Source organism: Lissotriton helveticus, chromosome 3_1 (assembly GCF_964261635.1).
Source record: "Lissotriton helveticus chromosome 3_1, aLisHel1.1, whole genome shotgun sequence".
In the NCBI taxonomy this organism is placed as follows: domain Eukaryota; kingdom Metazoa; phylum Chordata; class Amphibia; order Caudata; family Salamandridae; genus Lissotriton; species Lissotriton helveticus.
The window spans coordinates 1,654,703,611-1,654,725,464 of NC_136061.1; the positions used below are offsets into that span (position 1 = coordinate 1,654,703,611).

At 45.7% G+C, this 21,854-nt stretch overlaps 1 protein-coding gene across 5 annotated transcripts in view; it reads right to left on the minus strand.

Annotated features, from left to right (window-relative positions):
• LOC144823695 (TGF-beta receptor type-2-like) overlaps positions 1 to 21,854 on the minus strand; it is a 420,165-nt gene that overhangs the window by 44,681 nt on the left and 353,630 nt on the right. For all 5 annotated transcript variants that reach the window (XM_078682433.1, XM_078682432.1, XM_078682430.1 and 2 more), the window contains exon 4: positions 9,976 to 10,793. In XM_078682433.1, the coding sequence (XP_078538559.1) occupies positions 9,976 to 10,793 (818 nt within the window). The remainder of the gene's footprint in view (positions 1 to 9,975; positions 10,794 to 21,854) is intronic.

The window sequence follows — 21,854 nt, forward strand, 5'->3', positions numbered from 1 at the left end:
CTACTCGTCTTCAAACCACTGTTTATTATAAAGCATTTCTCAAATCTGGAATAAAAATCACTAGTGTCTTCGTCTTGTTTCTGTTTACAGGCTGAGATTGCATCCCAGTCTTCCTTTTTAGTGGCTAATAATCTAGGTAAAACTTGTATTAATAATTCTGGTAATTCTTTACATTTGTCTCCAAGGCCGGTACCTGGTACTCGTATCTTATCTTCAGCTTCTAGAGCTGTCCAATCGATCTTTTTCTCTCCCACCTCCCAATCCTTTTCCTTGAGTTTTTCATATATGCCTGCAGGCAACAGGACTTTTAACATTTTAATAATATCTGGATACGTGTATTCTCCCATACGGAGCATGTCTTTTAATTCTCGGTGGTACCCTGCTGGATCTTTGTCGTGACAGGGAATTAATTTCTTCATCTCTAAGAGTTCCATCTTGGTAACTGGGGTGTAAACAAATACTCGTTGCATTTCACCATCTGGTGTCCTAACTGGGTGTACTTCTCGTAACGGATGCTGCCTGTCTATGTAAAACGGTTTACTTTCTGGAGGTGAGACATGAACAAAATGCGGGTTCAAAAACGTTCTGTATTTGTGGCGCTGTTCTAGAATGACACTAATTAAATCAGTACCTAAACCTTTCCATCTAAACTGGAGTAACTCGTTCAGGACATCATGTAACGGACCTGGATCAGAATGTTGACCCTCATACAGCGTAATGAGGTGCTGGATCATATACATACCCACCAGTCGCTGCTCGGCTGGGGGCAGTTTCAGAAACATTTGTGCCACTATTTCGTCTGGAAAAGTGGTAGAATCAGTAATCCATCGGACTGCTGATCGGGCTAGTTCTTGTTCATGCATAGTACTTAATTCACTATAACCGATTCGTGATTTCAGAATTTGATCGGTAGCTTGAAATACTTGTTCCAGAGAACCTTGTTCCGGTGCTGGAAGAGGAACAGTTTTCTTGTGTTCTAGGCGTAAATGTCGGTCTGGAAATCTAGATTTACCTACATACGCTATTCTGGCGGTATTCTCATCGTCTACCTCTTCAGTAGAAGAGTCATTTTCCTTCTCGCTTACTTGTGCTTCTTTGCGTTGTTCGTGTAACCTTATTATTTCTTTACGTATTTTCTTGTACATACTCTCTATACTATTGAGTGTCTTGTGCTTACCCTCGGCTATATTATCACTCCACTTTGTCAGAATTCTCATTTCGGTCGGATCTTTAGTCGGGGAATCTTGTTCCCGTATTAAACAATTGATCAGAAACTTTAATAACATGAACTGGATCTCAGCTTTTCTGAGAGACATGACTTCAGCAATACTTTCTGGATCTTGTCCTGTACGAATGAAACGATACATTCTGTCTAGATCTTCTTTCATATTCGGTAGGGTGACCAAATACTCGGACACCTGTCTTATACGTACGGAATATATAACCATACTATCCTCGCCTGGGACTGGATCATAACAGCATTCAGTAAGAAGTCGCCTGATTTCTGCAATAGACTTGTATTTGGGCGTACGCTGTAACGCACGTTCATGTAACTCGACTGCTCCTAAACGTCTACTTGGCGGCGGGGTACCAGGAGGACCTCCTCCCGCGGCCCCTATACTGGAATCGTCGACTGATACTCTTCGTGGAACAGGATTTGCATATTCCGGGACTGTGTCGTCCAAATAGGACGAGATAAAAATATCAGCTGCGGTCGGTTTGTGACGTAGCTTGGTCGGAACTAAGGGTGGCGGAAAATTACTGGATGCCTCCGGGGTTGCTTTTGGCGAGCCCTCGGCAAGAAGAGGATACATACCCTTAATGAGGGCATTCCTCTGTCTGTCTGACTGTTCGGTTTTAACTTGTTCACCTATTTCGATTAGTTCCCTTTCTTGGGCTCTTTCTAAGGATTCCCTACTTAATTCTGACTTTCTGATTTCTTTTTCGGTTCTTTTATGAGATTCTTTGCGCCATAACTCGATGGCATCTTTCTGTGACTGTCTGGCTTTCTTTTTCCATAATGCTTCTTCTACTCGCATGATGCACTCGGCATCCCACGTACCTGATACGGGCCATCTATACTTTTCTTCTAAATCTTTGGTGTACTCCACCCATAAATCTAGATATAATATGGCACTTATGCCATGCTTTTGATACATAAAATGACCTGGACTGTCCCTAGGCGGGACAGGAACTGCTTCTTCTAACAGACCTTTTCTAGTTTTTAACTGACGTAGTTTGGAAAACAACGGCATGACTGAACTGTAGTCTAGACACAATACAATACACAATGAACACGATAATTACACCACTTTCATACCACGACATTGAAATACATGAATGACATTTAAAATAACAGTTTTGACAAAATACTACCTGGAATATTGAAAACAGAATGCATGAATTTCTCGAGAACAGAACGGACTAGAACAGAAACTAGATGCACTGCTAAAACAGTACGAAACTTACCGGTCTCATAAAGAGACACGTCAGGACCCGCATCCACCTAAGTGGACACTTCGTGTTGGATCTGCGTACCCAAACCCACGGACCAGAGACAATGCAATTGACCCTGTCTAGATACTACCCCAGCAATGGTACTCACCGGGCAGCAAGAACGGAAGGCCTCGGACTGGACTGGACTGCTACGATGACGGACGGACGAACTTCGGACTTCTGTTACGGGTGGGCCTCCAGATACCTCGGACCTTGGACTCTCGGCTTGGGCTCTGGTCGGGACTCGCCGCGTTCCTCCACCGCCTCGTCTGGATGCTGGACCGCAACCTCCGTCTCCTCCGTGGGCCTGAGGGATACTTGAAGCAGAAATATCTGCACGTGCACGGTATGGTTCCGTCACGGCTGCAGAGGATCAGGGGGCTTGCGTGGCTTCTCCGGCGCGTGGGGAAAGGGCAAGTCCCTATTCGGGCGCCATTATGTGGTAAATAAATAAATAATACCTCTATTTTTGACTGGAAATAACAATAACAGATAGCTCAATAAATAAGAGTCAAGATTCGAGGTAGTAGGAGTTTGCAGGTTTAATACAGCATAAAGGACAGTAACAGGACAACCTGCACAGGAATAGGATGGCAGCTAGCTAGCAGGGGGGCCCCGACAGCTGTCGGGCAGGATCTGGAATGAGCGCGCTGGCTTTTAATAACAATACACAAGTATATATACTAAAACAATTGCATTACAGTACATACAGTAGGTGTGACAGTGGGTGGAGTTAGCAACAGTCGCGAAAGATAAGGATGAAAGTAGGTGTAACAAGAGGCGTGAACATAGACATGTGATGTAAACGTAACGGAATATGTCATAAATGGGGCGGAAACATGGAGGGGGCTACCGAAGGAGCCGGGACCTCTAACCTAGTGGTGCGCGCAAGCTGGCAATGACGTGTAACTAGGGAGAAGCTGGGGGCTATGACTTCTGAGCTAGAAGGAGAGACGAAAGTCTGGAGAGTCAGAGCGACATGTACCTAAACACTATCTAGTATCTGATGTTTAGAGAACATGTTGATAGAATCCAAAAGTTATCAGGGCAAAGGCTAACAGACACTAAGACTGGTGCATGCATTATTCTACATGTAGTGTGTGTTGAGGAATATTAAATGACCATAAATACAGTATTTCTCTTACATGGAGACGTAAAGGCTAGACGATGACTGAAACTATTGATGCAATTCAGTAGCTTAGGAATGCAGAGAAGGAGGACTGGACTGATAACTGGAATCATAACATACTCTTGGCAGACTGGCAGGCAGAGCCAGGCCGAGCCGGGCACTGTGAGGCAGGAAGTAAGTGAAGGGTCAGGGATACAGGTGGGGGCTGTATCGCTCCTCGGAGAGGGTTCAGGAGACAGGAGCTGAATCTGAGTCCGGGCCCTTTTGAGGCCTAGAAACAGGGACTTTACAATGAAATAACGTGCACACTGAGAAACGTGGCAACGTAGCTTTACATAGGCCTGATACTCGTAGCTTTCACGAGAACTGGAAACTGGCATACTAGAGATGGACACAACTGTAATTGCGTCTTTAATCGATCATGGGGAATACATATGCATATTAATCATGCACATACAACATAAGATGGGGGACACGTAGGGACACAGAACATGGCAAAATTTACTTTTCCACAGGATGAGGACCTCGGTCTTCTCCGAGTGGAGCTTCAAGCGGCTATCTTTCATCCATGCTGCCACATTCATCATTCCTTCCTGAAAGCAGAGTCTGGTGTCTTCGGGGTTCTTTGTGAGTGAGAGGATGAGCTGGGTGTCGGCGGCTTAGGATACAATGCTAAGTCTGTGCTGTCTGACGATGGGGGTGAGGAGGCCCATGTAGATGTTGAAGAGCGTGGGGCTGAGTGATGATCCCTGGGGTACTCTGCAGTTGATCTCGGTGGGTTTGGAGAGGAAGGGCGGGAGTCTGATCTTCTGGGTTCTCCCGGTAAGGAAGGATTGGATCCAGTTGATGGTGGTTCCTTGTATACCCACGTAGTGAAGTCTGGCTGTGATGGTGCGATGTGAGACAGTGTAGAAGGCTGCGGATAGGTCTAGAAGGATGAGGACCGCGGTGTGACCCTGGTCGAGTAGAAGGCGGATATCGTCGGTGGCAGCGAGGAGGGCGGTCTTGGAGCTGTGGTTGCTGCGGAATCCAGACTGGGATGTGTCTAGGATGGAGTTCTCTTTAATAAAGGCGGTTAGCTGGGCGTTTACGAGTCTCACAGTGACTTTCACCACAAAGGGGAGGAGAGAGATGGGCCGGTAGTTCTTAAGGTCTGTACGGTCGGCTGTTGGTTTCTTGAGTAGGAGTTTTACCTCTGCCTGCTTCAAGTTGTCAGGGCAGATTCCGGATCTGAAGGAGGCGTTGATGGTCCACCCTAGTTCGGGTGTGATGACGGCGGATGCTCTGTGGAATATGTGCAGGAGCAGGGGTCCGTTGGGGCTCCTGAGTGGGTTTTCTTCATGGTTGCGGTGATGTGTTCGACTGTGGTGGGGTCCCAGGTCATGAGGGTAGGTTTATCGGCGGCAGTGGGTGGGCTGTTGGTGTCCGGGGCTGGTTCGCTGAAGTTGTCGTAGAGGGCCTTGATTTTCAGATGGGAGTATGAGCTGAGTTTGTCGCAGAGTTCCTGGGAAGGTGCGATGTCTGTGGCTTCGCTGGCGGGCTTAGCGAACTGCTGTATGACGTGAAACAGTTCCAAATCTGATCAAGGAGTGAACAAACCAACTCTTCAATCATGATAATTTAGCTCATTAAAACTGATGGATTATTGACGGTACAAGGCACATTCATTTCCGCCTCAAAAGGGAGGTGCACTCTATGGTTGCTAACTCTGCTATTAAAAGGTAGGACAATATAGCTGAATGTGATATACTTTGCTTGAATACAAGCATGTGCGTCATTTAGGAGGGGCCACAAGAGGTTGCAGCTGCGACTCCTGGTTTGCCCATTGCACCTCTGGCTCTCCCTTCACGACCCCTGACCTCAGAGGTGCCAAAGTCAGTGCCAGGAACACAGTGGCAGATGGTGCTTATGGACGTCAGTTGCGGCTCAACTCTTTGTTTTCTCTCAATGTTTTTTATTACACTGATGGTGAATAATGCTTCATTACAATTAGCAGGACTATGACCTTCACTGGCAGTTCAGGTAAGTAAAAAAAATGCCTTTAAATGTATGTTGTGTGCGTGCATACGGGTGAGTGTATGTTTGAGAGAGAGAGAGTGTGTAAGGGTGAGTGTGTGTGTATGTATAAGCATGCGTGTGTGAGTGAAAATGATGGTCAAAGGGTGTGAGATGTCACTTCCACTACCCCAGGCATTTTGGCGAATTGACATTCTTGAATACAAGTCCTGAAATCTTACAGATTAGCTAAACAATAACCATGAACCATAACAATAACCATTGGCTACCGATCGAAAAAAGAATACAATTTAAAGCCCTCTGCTTTATGTTTGAACCTAAGGCAGGGCTTGGCCTTAAATATATACAAGAGCTGGTCTCCTTGTATATTCCTTCTTGAAACTTGAGATCCACTAATCAGGGACAATTCTGGGTACCAAGAATACACAGGGTACTATCAGGTTGTCGATCCTTTGCGTATCTAGGTCCAAAACTGTGGAATACCTCGCCTCAGCATATGAGGAGGCACACCTCATTAATGCAGTTCCGCAAATTCCTAAAAACATGGCTTTTTTAACGTTAGTGTCGTTCAGCAATGCCTCTGTAGTGCAGGCCTGTCAAGTATCACGCAACAGACGTGACTCTAACGCATTTCAGTGTGGTGTTCCGCATCACCGCACTGAAATGCATTGTCACGCATTCTAATGGTACTGTCTCTCTGCTGTACAAGCCCCGCTGAAGTAACAGAGTGCGCCAGACTCCTAGCGTGCGTTGGCGCTGGCCTGTGACACCTAGAGTTAATAATCTTGTGCACTCACTGCTGCTGCTACAATGTATCTGATGCGGTACAAAAAGGGGTGGTGATGGACGGAGCATCTGAACCAATCAAACACTCACACCCAGTCAAAAGATCTGGGTTTAGTCCATCACCGTTCTTTAGCCCACTCTGCCACCCCAGTTCAGACATGGCTATATGCAAATCAGTCTGACCAGTCCTCGGAAGCTTGTTTCCGGTCCAGGGAAGGCATGGCTTGGCAGTTCGGCCTGGACTGTTCCCATGAGGCACAGGGTCAGACTGATTTGCATATAGCCATGTCTGAACTGGGGTGGCAGAGTGGGCTAATGAACGGTGATGGATAAAACCCAGATCTTTTGACTGGGTGTGAGTGTTTGATTGGTTCAGATGCTCCGTCCCTCACCACCCCCCTTTTGTACCACAATGTATCTGATAGCCCGGCTGAAATACCCACCTGCGGCGCAGCGTAGGCGTGGCTGAGTCACTCACTACAGCCAGGCCTGAGGTCACCCGGCCAAGTGGCAGTCATGTGCCCATTCGGACATTGTAACCCGTGGTGGGCGGGGCCTGCCCTCAGCAGTGGTTGCGTACTGGCTGTGGCAGGTGGGTGGGGGAGTGACACCACGTCCTGGTTACGGAGGGAAGTGAGGTCTGATTGGTAGGAACTTAAGCTGGGACGACTTGACTGAAGATTGGCATGCTGCGCGCGGCGGCAGACTAGGTCGCTGTCCTGTCCGCGTCCTGACGCCTGATAACTCCGTGTGCAGTGCTCCGCATATTTTACCGGAGTTGGAAGCGGGCAGCATCATTCAGCAGCATGGCACCTGAGTGGCCTCGGGCGCTGCGGAGTCACCGCTGCCCCGAATTGCAAATGCCAGGGAAGGAGACTGTCCAACAAGTATTCGAAGACTCCAGTCGAATAACTGTGTTTAGGGGGCTGAAGGGTAGTCGCGCTGTGCTGATTGCACGGTATTACCCCGCCCGGCATTGCCGGAGTTCCGAGAGCCCGGTACCTGTGCAGGTCAGTGGTGGCTGCTTTAGTTTGTTGTTTTGGCTGCCTACAGGCCTCGCTGAGTCTTGTGCACAGGATGGTGATTTCGCCGATATTACACCAAAGTGGCAGCTGTTTGGGGGAACTTTGAATGGTTGTGCAGCATTTTGTTTTATTTGCTATGCTCTACGTTTAAATGCACAATCGACATCACCCGTACCTTTCGAAACATAATTAGAGCGTATGCTGTAGCAGAAGGCAGCTTTCCCACCTCAGCGGTCGGAGGGTGCAGGCTCCGAGGGCAAGTGACCTACCTGTACTTTAAGTGGTGCAGGGCACCGTGGCCTACACTGCAGAAAAGGGGCAATACAATTAATGAATGGAGCCAGGAAAGTGCTTTCTTGGCCTGGAGGCTCCCGAGACGTTTTTTTTTTACAGTAGCAAGTTTAGCTGCACCTTACTGATCACTTTGTCTGGCAGTAACTAGACCAATTATACATTAATAGCTGCACGGGGACAGCTGTGCTTGTGTCCCGAACGGGGTGCTAAAGTCAGCCTGGGTCGATGGCACCTTACGGCGCCCTTTCACCCTCCAGGGACGCCTGCACAGGGGCTCTGCATCAATAAGGCCTCTTGGTGCTATAGCATACAGAGGAAGTTTTATAAAGCGTCAGTCCAAACGCCTGGGGTAGCGGAAGTAACATCATGCACACTTTGATCCCAAATGATGCCACATGGCTAACCCGTTTTACCACTGTTACCTTTTGAGTGAGGAAAGAGGAAGAAAAAGTTTACTAGAGATCAAAACGGAAAATGAGACAATGGGAAGGAGGGAAAAAGCAAGAAAGGATAAAAGGGGAGAAGACCATGAACCACACGTTCACAAAACTGTATTTTATGAGGATTATTTGTGAGCTACTGCTTTTTACTAGGTTAGTGCCCTTTCATTTCTAACACTTTACAGCAGTTCTAAGATCTGAGTTTTTCGTTGGCCAAATGGGTGTAATGTCTGTTATTTATATGTTTTGCACTTCTTCATTGCTTGATTTTGCTTGCGAGAAAGTGTCACTCATAGTCGTTGAATGTCACTCATAATTACACTGCAATTATGAAAATGTCACACATAAGCAATCGGAAACCTTGGCAGCGATGGTAGTGCTTAGCGCAGGGAAGCTCGATGGGTAGCTGGATGCTCTACAAATGGCAAATAATAATAATAATTACAAAAGGTGTGTGACTGAAGTAAAGGTGTTTTTTAGGTCTCGCGACCTATCAATGCGCGCAAGCACGCGCATTCACGGCCGCACAGCACATCAAAGGACTTAGCCCAGCGTGCGCTCTGTGGCTTCTCCTCCCCTAACACGCTATCTCAGCTCTCCTGCCCCCGGCCGCACAGCACATCAAAGGGCTTCGCCCAGCGTGCGCTCTGCGGCTTCTCCTCCCCTCCGGCCATTTGCCACACTCCTTGATTTTCTGCCTCCGACCCCAGCACTTCTGGGCTCGTCCAGGCAGTGAGGGAATGGAATAAAAACAAGCACTGGCGTTGCCGATAGGTCTCGCATTAGGAAAGTTTATGTCATTTACAATACCAATAGGTTAAACTTTCCTAATGCGAGACCTATTGGCAACGCCAGTGCTTGTCTACTTTAGACCTAAATTTACAATTTTGTACTGATCGTTTGTATCTATTTCTGTTTATTTGTTTGCTTTTCTTACAGTATTTGTAGCCACTGAATGTGTTGTCTCCCTGCTGTTTCAGAGCTCATTTTGCTCTTTAAGTCCACGGTGAGCTGTACGTTTTCTATTTGGAGTTGGTACAGCTGAACATCAGTTGTAGGATCCGCAATGCGTTGTGTTTTCGAATCTGTGTGTGATTGGCCGTGTCTGTTTGCTGATAAGTGATAAAGGGTGGCAGAACAATGGCTGAAGTTGCTCTTCAGTCTTGTGTGTTTTGTCTTTGAAAATCTTCATGTTTGAAAAAATGTTTACAGATGCTCCACAGTCAATCGGTTTGGCCTCAAATGTTTTCAATTAACCCGACATAAACATAAGAAACTGTCTAAATCTGATCTCAATATGTATGAAAATCGTATCTGACAATGAAGTAAAAACTACAAAAATTGTGATTATCATTGAAAAATGTTGCGAATTTGTCTAACAAATGTATGATGGAAAAGAGGCCAAAGTGAGTTGCCCTACACAATAATGATCATTGAAAAAATCTCCTGTCAAAGTGACAAAAATGCTGTTAATCTGTGCTACACTAAAAATAAATGACACTAAAAGCAGCTTTCCCAAAATGTTTTGCACGAGCCTCAATAGTACAAAATATCTTAATACAAATTAGTAATTTGACAATTGTTGTTTAAAAATATTGAAATTTAAAATCTCAAAGAAATGTGCTGAATTATTCTTTTATTTTATTAAAATGTATTGATAAACATGCAATTCATCTACCAGGAAAATTGTTTTTAGATATACAGAAACGTAATAAGCAATATAATTTAACTTTATCCTTTGCTCTATTATTAAGTCTTGAATTAAAAAAACAGTTCTCATGCATCTTACCTGCCCACTATTTGCAAAGTCATCCACTGTTAGGGAAGGGTCTAATCGTAACGCAATTCCAAAGTCGCAGAGCACGCATTCTCTCTCGTTCTTCACCAGGATATTGGTACTTTTGATGTCGCGGTGAGCTATGGCAATCTTGTTAGCACCAGTGGTGGTGCAGTCGCTGTGGAGGTGGGCTACGCCATTCACCAGGCAGCCCGCCATCTTTTGTAAGTCCACCCAAGTCAAGATGTGGTTAGAAAGGTAATCCTTGAGGTTGCCCCGGCTGTGGTAGGCTGTGATGATCCAGTACTCCTTCCGCAGGCTGTTCTCTCTCTCCTCTGCTGTTAGGAACTGCAAAAGGTTTTCATGCTTGAAATTTGTGTCTACAAAAATCTGACTTTCGTTTTTCCAGGATGAGAATTCATCACATGCGAAGATTTTGACAGCTACTGTCTCAAACTGTCCCGGTGTAGTGTGGTTCAATTTTGCCCGCCATACCTCAGCGAAGCGGCCCTTGCCTACCTTCTCATCCAAATCTATAGGCAGAAGCTCTGTGTTATGGTTAATGTTGTTGGCACAAGTTGAGCTCATATCTGAGTGACTGTCGTCTATCAGCACAGACAGTTTATCTCCATAGTCACCCGCTTTCGCATTCCTCGCTAATGCATTACTTCTCTGGGCTTGCTTCTTGCTCCACTCCTTTGATCGTTTCCTTTGCCGCTGGGTACGGTAGACATAAAATAGCACTGTTACCAAGACTGCAATCAGAAGAGGTGGGAGCAAGCTTATGGCAGCCACGGGGAAGATCTCTTTGCTTTGAAGAATGGAGTATCCTATATAAGGGAAAAGGATGTCATTATTAAGTCAACATTTTAAGTAGTTGTTTCTTACTTTTTATGGAACAGTGTTCTTAATATGTTTGCTCTGTAATACAAGTTGATAACATCAAGAGGCGGGGCTTGCATATTTCTAATAGCAAAACCACATTTGTATTTCCAGTGTTGGTCGGTGAAGGAATCAGAATCTTGATGAAAGGAATCAGAAATCAGAAGAATAAAGATTCTTTCAAGCACCAATTTTAGAGTTGGGCAAACCAAAGACTCTCAAGACAGATAACTGTCTCGGCTCTGTCTTGCAGATCTGGGGCAAGAGCCAGAACCAAGCCGGGCCAAGTTATCCTGCAAGGTGTCACTCGTTTATTGTCTATCGCTCACTTGTCATGTTTCTGTTGATTATATACTATGCTCCTACTGCAAAGCGCTCTGATACCTTTGGGCCTTGACAGCGCTATAGAAAACTTTTAAAATAAAAAAAAATAATAATAAAAAAATCAAAGCAGAAATGCTGACATCTTGCATCCTTACTTCCTTGACTAATATTCAGGGTATACATTGTGCTTTTTAACTTCTAAGATATGCTTAGATAGTGAAGCGGCCTCTTGCTCTGCTTTTGGATCAATACCAGACTTCTGGCTTCTCTCGTATTCTAAATTTCCTGTTTTCCCCACCTTTATCAGTGTGGCTACAATTGGCCAGTTTTATAAATTATAAAGAAAGCAAGAGCAAATCTTAGCTAACGTTAGTTATGCCTTTCTTCCCCACCACAGCACACATTCCCCAGAAACCCCAGAATCCCCTTGACTATGGTTTTTAAACAGTCTTTATGCTTCACCACAGCTAAAACTCATCATTCAAGGGGGAAATTGTGCGGTACGTTTATGCTGAGTGCAAGTCCCAATGCGCCTCCAGCACGTTGTAGGTTAAATATAATACCATAGTCAGGTTACTTATTAATAAATCTTTGCATTTACTTAGTCTTCACTGAGTGCAGAATATAAATATTCCCCATGATAATTAACACACTCCTTCCCCTGTAGTTAGTTTATCCAGAGCTTTTGCCCCAGGCGTAGCAGACAAGCGCGGCATGTAGTGTGAGCAGTGACGTTGAGCTAAACCTGTTTTTTATTGCAATAGTTCCAAATAACGCCTCACCCAAAACATGCATCATCTTAGATCATCACACTCTTCTGAACTTTCACTTGGAGCTATACAAATAAAACATGGGTGTTCCTGGGTGAGAGTGCGCATGGGTGTGCAGTCAGTGGATAGGGCACAGCTTCTTTTTTACTGTAATTCAGGGGGCAGGGTCAAGCTGGTCAGTAGGGCAATCAGGCAGAACCAGAATGGCTGATGTGGCAGGTCTTTGTGTGGGCTGTTTTTGGGCAGTTTTGCTGTTGATTTTCCTGACAGTAAAACAAACATTGCCTGCAGCAAGAACAAATGCATGCAAAATAAAATAACCATGCCTCGTGCATTTACAAATCCAAAACTGCCGCGCATTACAAATATGGGCCAATTTGTTTTAGCTAGCTGATTCCCTAATGGGAGGCACTTTTATTTTGGTGCCCAGGCCTATTTTCTGTCACAGTCCAACCCTGTCAATGGATAATAATTTCGTCACACTGTGACATTCCCGGAAGGTATTATCCAGAACAGAAAAAACTGTTGCTAGTCATTCACTGCTCTGCTGTTATGGCAGTGAAAAAACTACCTTTGGTTTCAAGGAGCTAACACTCAAACCAGGGGCATAGCCTGGTCAGTAAGATTGGGGGATGGAGAGCTTCATTTTTCCCAACAATCACGCTGGTAAAAATAGATTATATGAAAAGCAGGGCAGAATGGGAGCTTAGGAGCAGTAGGAAGGTAGAGGATTTTGAGGGGTACTTAAACCTCATTTAGAAAAAAATGAAGCAGCGTGGCACTGCAAGTCCTTTTGCAGCACGAGCTGTGTAGTTTTAAAAGCACAGGGATGCAGGCGTGGCCTAGGCGGCCAAGGGTGAACAGACATAATATCGACCTCAAAAATATCGACTGGACATAATATCGAGGTAAAAATATGACAAAATATCGACCAGACATAATATAGACTACAAAAATATCGATTACTATCGATATTAATAGCCAAAATATCGAATCAAAAATATAGACTAGACATAATATCGACTAGATAGAATATAGACAACAAAAATATCTAAAATAAGGTAAGTGTTTTATAATTTGTAATAATTGTGTAATATAAATCTGTAGCGGGTTATGGGTTTATAGGGGAATAGGGTGGGAAGTAATTTAAATATAATTAATTAAATCTGTAATATAATAGTAATTGTTAATTATTTATTAATTGTTAATTAATTAAAATATAATTGGTAATTAATAATAATTGATTAATTTATCAATAATTACATTTTCGTAAAATATTTTCTGTAGCGGGTTGTGGGTTTATAGGGGAATAGGGTAGGAAGTAATTTAAATATAATTAATTAAATCTGTAATATAATATTAATTGTTAATTAATTATTAATTGTTAATTAATTAAAATATAATTGGTAATTAATAATAATTGATTAATTGATCAATAATTACATTTTCGTAAAATATTTTTTGTAGCGGGTTGTGGGTTTATAGGGGAATAGTGTGGGAAGTAATTTAAATATAATTAATTAAATCTGTAATATAATAGTAATTGTTATTTAATTATTAATTGTTAATTAATTAAAATATAATTGGTAATTAATAATAATTGATTCATTGATCAATAATTACATTTTCGTAAAATATTTTCTGTAGCGGGTTGTGGGTTTATAGGGGAATAGGGTGGGAAGTAATTTAAATTTAATTAATTAAATATGTAATATAATAGTAATTGTTAATTAATTATTAATTGTTAATTAATTAAAATATAATTGGTAATTAATAATAATTGATTAATTGATCAATAATTACATTTTCGTAAAATATTTTCTGTAGCGGGTTGTGGGTTTATAGGGGAATAGGGTGGGAAGTAATTTAAATTTAATTAATTAAATATGTAAATTAATAATAATTGTTAATTAATTATTATTTGGTAAATAATTAAAATATAATTGGTAATTATAAATATTTAAAGAATAAATAAATAATAATTAGTAAATTAATTTCGGTAGTGGGTTGTGAGTTTATAGGGGGATAGGGTGGGGAGTAATTTAATAATAACTAATTAAATATGTTAATTAATTAAATTTGTTAATTGATTAATAATTGACCATTAAATAAAATTTACTTTGTAAATAAAAGTAATTGGTTTTGGAAATTAAATTTAAGTTTTGGGTTTTGGGTAAAGGGGTATTTTTAGGGTTCAGGGTCAGTTTTGGGTTTTTGGGTAAAGGGGTATTTTTAGGGTTCAGGGTCAGTTTGGGTAAAGGGGTATTTTTAGGGTTCAGGGTCAGTTTTCAGTTTTTGGGGTAAAGGGGTATTTTTAGGGTTCAGGGTCAGTTTTCAGTTTTTGGGGTAAAGGGGTATTTTTAGGGTTCAGGGTCAGTTTTCAGTTTTTGAGTAAAGGGGTATTTTTAGGGTTCAGGGTCAGTTTTCAGTTTTTGGGTAAAGGGGTATTTTTAGGGTTCAGGGTCAGTTTTCGGGGTAAAGGGGTATTTTTAGGGTTCAGGGTCAGTTTTCAGTTTTTGGGTAAAGGGGTATTTTTAGGGTTCAGGGTCAGTTTTCAGTTTTTGGGTAAAGGGGTATTTTTAGGGTTCAGGGTCAGTTTTCAGTTTTTGGGGTAAAAGGGTATTTTTAGGGTTCAGGGTCAGTTTTAAGTTTTTGAGTAAATGGGTATTTTTAGGGTTCAGGGTCAGTTTTCAGTTTTTGGGTAAAGGGGTATTTTTAGGGTTCAGGGTCAGTTTTCAGTTTTTGGGGTAAAGGGGTATTTTTAGGGTTCAGGGTCAGTTTTCAGTTTTTGGGTAAAGGGGTATTTTTAGGGTTCAGGGTCAGTTTTCAGTTTTTGGGTAAAGGGGTATTTTTAGGGTTCAGGGTCAGTTTTGGGTTTTTGGGGTACAGGGGTACTTTGTAAAAATAAAGTAAAATAAAGTAAAATTACATTTAAATTAAATTAATTAAATAAAATTAAATAAAATTAAATTATATTATAATAATTGTCATTAATTTATATTAAAAAAATTATTATATACTTACCAATACTTACGTTGTAATGGTATGCGTTGGAAAGGTATACGCTAAAAATGTTATATATGTTTATTTAATAATATGTTTTTATATATATATATATATATATATATATATATATATGTTTTCTTTTTGGTGATATAATTTTTTTAATTATATTAATTATTTATTAATACTACCTTTATTTAATAATTATTTCTAAGTTTATATTAAATATATTTATTACTATATTAGTTTTAACTTAATTTTAAAACATTTTAAAAAATCGATATTTTGACTGTCTATATTTTTGTAAGTCGATATTTTGGAGTCGATATTTTGGTACTTACCTGTTTGAAGATAGGGAGTCGATATTTTGTCTCTCGATATTTTTGACTCGATATTTTTGTATCTCGATTTTTGTGAGGTCGATATTATGTCAGTGATCCGCGGCCAAGATGGGAGTCGAGCTTTGTTCTAGCTCCCATTGCCCGATGATCAGCTGCCATTATCCTGCCTGACAGCACTGGGTCTGCCCATCGCACGGGGCACTGGAGCACGGGCCAGTGTCCAGCAGAGTCACGGGGGCCACGTCGAGCTTGGAGAGGCCCCCCCTTGGAGTACCAGGTGCTGTGTAGGCCGTGCCAGACTACTAGGCCGCAGGAGATGCAGCGCACAGGCATAGACGCCTGGGCCCGGCAGTGCTGTTGCCTTGTACTGTTGGTGCCGAGTAGTCCCGGGACCTGGACAAACTGCTGGCGGCCCGGAGATCAGCAGTGAGGCACATAGGTGGGCCCTGCCCTCCTGGGCCTGGATTGGGCCTTGCAGCAGCCCGTGGTGGACTCAGCCGATTGGGCCTGGATGTGACTGTGGTCGGTCGGGCCGCGTTTGGGTGTTCCTTCACTGTCCTGGCAGTGCCGGCCAAGCTGAGGGGAGGAGAGGGTGTGAGCTGCACCACCTGGTGCGGACGGTGAGAGCCCCCCCTTGTGTGGAACGGAGGTGTGCTGGCGGCTGGCTGGGGAGGTCAGTGAGCAGAAGAGGTGGTGGTAGGAGGCCTGACACAGCCACCGGACTGCAGCTGTGGGGTCATGGTGGCAAGAACCGGTGTGCCGGCCAGATGCAGCAGCAGGCGAGCCACTAGTGATTAATTGTGGGGAATCCCGGTGGGCTGCGAAGTTCTTGGAGGCGAGTGGAGGTGGACCCTGCCAGGACTTGATTGTAGTTATGCGGCCCTTGGTGGTGGTGTTGGTCAGCAGGGGGGCACGGAGGGGGTGAGGAGTCCCTCCCTCAGCCTCTGCGGCACTTTGAGTCCACAGGAGGTGAACCCATGATCCTGAAACTCACAGTGACGCAAGATTTTCCTTGTCTGTGCTTGGTGCCCTGCCTTTCTCCCTGCTGGTGTCCCTGTTTGCCGGAGCCTGCCTCTTCCCCCCCCCTTCTCCCCCCCTCCTAACTGTTCTGGGACCCTGGACTTGTGGTGCCCTAGTCCTCCCCCCATCACTGGGCGAGTAGATCCCTGACTCTGGAGGATGGGGCGAGTGAAAATTATGTGGCAGACTCTGGTCCAAACTAGGATGGACCAATACATGGTCCCACGGACTGAAGCCTCTTGTGCGGTCAGGGTACGGGTGTGCAGGCTCCTGCCTTGGCACAGTAGGAGACATCAGATCTGGGTATGGTCCTGAAGGCCATACAGGAATCCAGGGATGCTGTGGAATCCAAGGTGGACTGCCTTTGTGTAGACCTTTCCCTGTTGCGCCAGGACCTCCGTAACATGGTGGACTGAACAAGGGAGGTTGAGCAGCGGGTATCCGGTACTGAGGACGAGGTTGCTTCTCCTAAACAAAAAAAGTCCAAGTTGTCAGCTTCAGTGAGCTCATTGACAGAGCGAGCAGAGGATGCTGAAAACAGATCGTGGCATAATAATCTTCGCCTTCTGGGTCTGCCAGAGTCCCTGGAGCAGCGGGCCCCAATGGAGCGCTGGGGGGCTGGTTCAGGGCATGGGGGCCTGAGAACAAACCGTCTGCTTTCTTTGTAATTGAGTGGGTGCATTGCTCCCTGGTGCCTAGGCCCCTGCCCGGGGCACCCTCGCAGCAAAGGTGGCGCTCCTTCGCTGAAGTAAAGCAAAAGCTCTGAGCCCTAGACTTGAGCTATGTGTTTCTGTTCCCTGCCCGCCTCAAGGTCCTCTTCCAGGGCTGTGCCCTCTTCTTTGACACACCTGTTCAGGGTTGGGAATGGGCGATGGAGCAGCAGCCAGTGCGGAGATCATCTCCTGGCTTGCATCGCCCCGGAGATGTGCTCAGTATTTGCCCCGTCGTCGGCAGAGCGGTGGCCACTCCCGCTCTCGGAAGACCCAGGTCAAGCGTGGAGCCAGCATGGAGGGCCCTGACTCAGCTCTCGAGGAGGAGACTGCTTCACCTCTGACATCGCTGCTGGTGGGTGAAAACCTCTTGAGCACCCCCATGCTATTCGCCTCTGTTGATTCTGACTTGTGCTCATCCTCTCAGCTTTCAGCAACACCATGACTTGGATGCTAGATATTTTTTCAGGTGGCACTTCTCGGGTTGAGGGAGGTAAGGGGGGGGGTTACTTCTCGGGGGGAGTGGCACAGGCCCTGGTGCTGACTGGCCATGACTCCTTTTCAGGAGGGCCGGGCACGGGTGGCCCCTCTTGCCCCCGAGTGTTGTCCCTGTTGCCGAATGGTTTACAATGATATTTGATCAAGGTGATTTGCGTTGTCAAGCACTAGATCCTTTTGTATGGGTGCCCGAGGGACACAGATGTCCCCCCCATGAGTTTTGTTGGAGTGGGTAAATCTTCTTGTGCAACAGATGCTTCCTGGGGTGCAGTGTGGGGTGGGGCATGTTGGTGGAGGGGTATGTTCACTGTTATTTGTATTGTTCTAACAATACTTCTTCCTTTTAGGTTGTTAATGGCAGGCACTGGCACTGTTTACCTGGCACATGTATGGCATAGCACTTTGCAGTCCCAGTCTGATAGTTCACGTCCTGCCACCCAGCAGCTGTTGCCTCCCGCTCCACATGCACACCATGGCCTCCACTAATGTGACGATTCTCTCTTGGAATGTGAACAGCCTGCTGGACCAGATCAAGAACTCCACCGTGTAGTGGTATAACAAGTGCCACAGGCCAGCTGTCATCATTTTGCAGGAGAACCATTTGCTGGGCACCCATTGCCCCTTTTTGGTCCGCTTTGAGTATGACCGGGTCTACCACTCAGGCTACCTGTGCGGCTCCAGAGGTGTTGCTATACTGCTGCATAGATCCCTCTCCCTTGCGGTCACTGTGCCACACACGGGCACGCAGGGCTATTACATGGGCATTGAGGGCCGTTTAGGAGCCAAGTCCTACAACTTTGTGTCATGCTATGCCCCCCACTGCAACCCTTTCTGCAGACTCTGCAATCCTTCATGCTGACTCTCCTTCAGGGCTTCAAAGTAGTCGGAGGGGACTTTAGCGCATCCCGGACCCCAAGCTAGAGGTCTCCACCCATTCATACCCTGGTAGGCATCCCTGCTCTGGCCTTCTGAACTCCTGGGCTGACTCGGTTGGCCTTTGTGACATCTGGCACCCCTGGCATACTGCCCTGCGCACGTACACTCATCTCTCAGTGGTGCAAGCTGCGAAGGCCCGCATAGACGTGCTGTGGCTACAGACCACAGACCTCCTCTCAGTCGATTCTGTAAGCATCCTTCCATGGGATCACGCCCCGTTTTTGCTGTCATGGGGGTCTCAGGACCCCACATCCTGCCCAACCTGGAGATTCAGTGCTTGGCACTTACAGAAAGCCAAGTGTGCCGCTTTTGGTGAAAGCATATTGCAGGCCTTTTTTTGAGATTAACACGGGCTCAGTGTCATCAGCTGTGACACTTTGGGCAGCCAACAATCCACCTTGTGAGGGTCATCTTAAGGGCTACATGTGCCGATCAGAGACACAGTGTTTGGCACGAGTGGCCAGTCTTGAGGGGCGAATAATGCATCTGGGAGCTGCCCTGGGCCTTCGGGACAGTGACAACACTTGTCGTCTTTTTGCCATTGCACATATGGTCTCTCTTGAAGAGGCCAAACAGTAGTTGATGGCCTCCACGCAGACGGTGTATGCATTTGGCGACAAATCAGGCAAGCTATTGTACTGGCTGGCAACTCGCGTTGTCTCTGAGAGGGTGGTTCAGAGATTTGTCAGGTTGCCTCCGTGAGGAGCTCCCGGCTATATGCCAAACGTCTGCTGATTTTTATGGAAGGTTATATTTGTGGTACCCCCACTGCCCGTGGGGGTCATGAACCCCCTCCTGAATGACATTCCACTGCTAACGTTGCCAAGTGCACTTGCCCAAGGGTTGAATTTGGAGCTTACACTGTAGGAGGTGAACTCTGGGGTAGTAGCTCTCCAGGCCGGAATGACAGCAGGCTTAGATAGGTATCCCATAGAGTACTACAAGAGCTTCCGTGATAGCCTTTGTTCCTACCTTCTGAATTTTTATGCGGCCGATTTGCGGCAGGGGTCCTTTCTGGCGGACTCGGACTGTGCCACGATTGTGATCTTGCCCAAATAGGGCCTCCCTAGGGACGAGTGCTCATCCTACCGTCCAATTTCTCTCATCAACGCCGATATTAAGATCTATGAGAAGGCTCTAGCGACCCACTTGACCCGTATATTGCCATACTTGGTCCATCCCGACCAGTGTGGATTTATGCCAGTCAGCAGTACGCGTCATTGTTTTCGGAGGGTCCATGCAGCTATAGCTAGGACACGTGGCCTGGACGGTACCCTGGCCCTGATGTTAATTGATTTTACTAAGGCCTTTGATACAGTGACGTGGGATTTCTTGGACAGGGTCCTTGAGTGGGCTGGGGTTCTGTTGCATGGTGCGCGTTCTCTACAACGTCCCTTCCGTCGGTTCCGCGTGAATCGGGTTCTTTCCCACCATTTCCCATTGAACGCGGCACACGCCAGGTGCATCTGCATTCTCCCTTGCTATTAACTTTAGCGATCGAGCTTGCTGCCCCTTACGCGTCTAAGGACCCAATGGGGGACTGACCTGCAGAGAGAGATCCCGGATACGACGTGGGCCCAGTTGGTTCAGAGGCCCAGGAAGTGCACTAGAAACGCCCGGTTCCAATTGATACAGCTCTATATCCTTCATAGAGCTTACCTTACCCCGAACAAAATAGCACAATACTTTGGAGCAGCGGACGCAGCGTGTCCTAGATGCGCATTGTTGGAAGCGGACTTGCTACACATGCTGAGGGACTGCCCGCACCTGCAGGACTTCTGGAGGGAAGTGGGCGACACCATGAACGCGGTCACGGACAGGGAACTACACTACGATGGCGCCACTACACTCTTGCACTGGTTTCCACACACACGTAAGAACAAACTGACAAGCAAATTTATAGACATGGGCCTACTCCTTGCGAAGAGGGAGCTCACTAGGGGATGGAAATCGAAGATAGCGCCGACACATCGAAAATGGTTAACTGAGTTCCAGAAATGGGCAGCAGCAGAGAGCACGATCAGGTATCAACTGGCTCGACGGGGGCCAGACGAGAAAGCTCAGGAAGCGGCACTAGCGTGGGAAATTCTAGTCCAGGCACTTAGAGATAGTACGGTGGAGAGTGAAGAGGAGGAAGAAGCAGAAGACCCAGGGTTTTCCGGGGTGGCGGCACTAACCCCTGCACCCACCATGGGCACACACACACAGTAACTTTCTTCAAACTCCGCAGCTTACCAACCCAATCCAGCATACGGCAAACCGGACACGGGACACCATAGAACACCGGGGGTGGAGGGGGGCGTAGGGAAGGGGGGGGGGGTGCAGCATCCCATTGACACCGATCTCACAGCTCACACGAACCAGATGCTAGCAGGGGGGGGGTTAGTGGGGGGAAAAAGTTAAAAGCAGACGGCGGTTGATCACTAGATACGCCACAGAGTAGTGGCGGAGGTAATGCACTGGGTGAGACAAATATCACCCAGCCCCGGGAATGCGGGTATTGAGGCTGTGTAAATTTTGTTGGGGGTGATATGAGAAATTGAGATCCCGCATGTGCATTACTGCAAATTACCTGTATTGCGTAAATTGAAATCTGCAATAAAAAATGTTTTACAAAAAAAAAAAAACTTTAGCGATCGAGGCCCAGGCGTGACTCATACACTGCGATGTCCAGATCTGAGGCTGGCGTTGGGGGGAGGGCTTTGAGGATCGTATAGCGTTGTACGCAGACGACATTCATTTGTTCCCGACAGACCATACTCAGTCTGGGTCCCGGTATTTGGCCTTGCTGCAGTTATATGGTGAGGCGTCTAGTCTCCGTATTAACAAGGGCAAATCGTGTCTCTTGGAGGTGGGGGGCGACACGCTGGGGGGGAGTTGGTGCCCCAACATCCCTACCCGATGCAATTCTCTAAAATATCTAGGGATCCACATGTCCCCCCTCCTGGACCTGGCATGGGTCCTTAACTTTCGGGGGCTGGGCCGCTGGGCCAGTCGTCCACTGAATCCTATGGGCACACTGCCCTTTTCTAAGATGGTGTGCCTGCCACACTATTTGTACATCCTTAGCAACTTTACTCAGGTCAGTTCAGTTCAGTTCAGCTTTATTTCGGCTAAATAGCCGTAAAAGCAGGAAGTACAAAAACAAAAAGAAAACATTTACAGACAAATATTTACAGTGCCCTGACCAACAATTAATCACATGAACAGGTGGCAGTTAATAGAATGAGACTAAGTAACAATTGATTCAAAACAAGTAAGTTTACAATACTGCGTTAAAATCTAAATATTTTAAGTAAAAAGGTTATTTCCATGGTTAAAAAGCCAGACTAAAACCAGAGTTTAAAACCTTTAAAACCACACATTTTACAAAGGGTGAACTCAGTGCATTCTGCATTGACTAATGC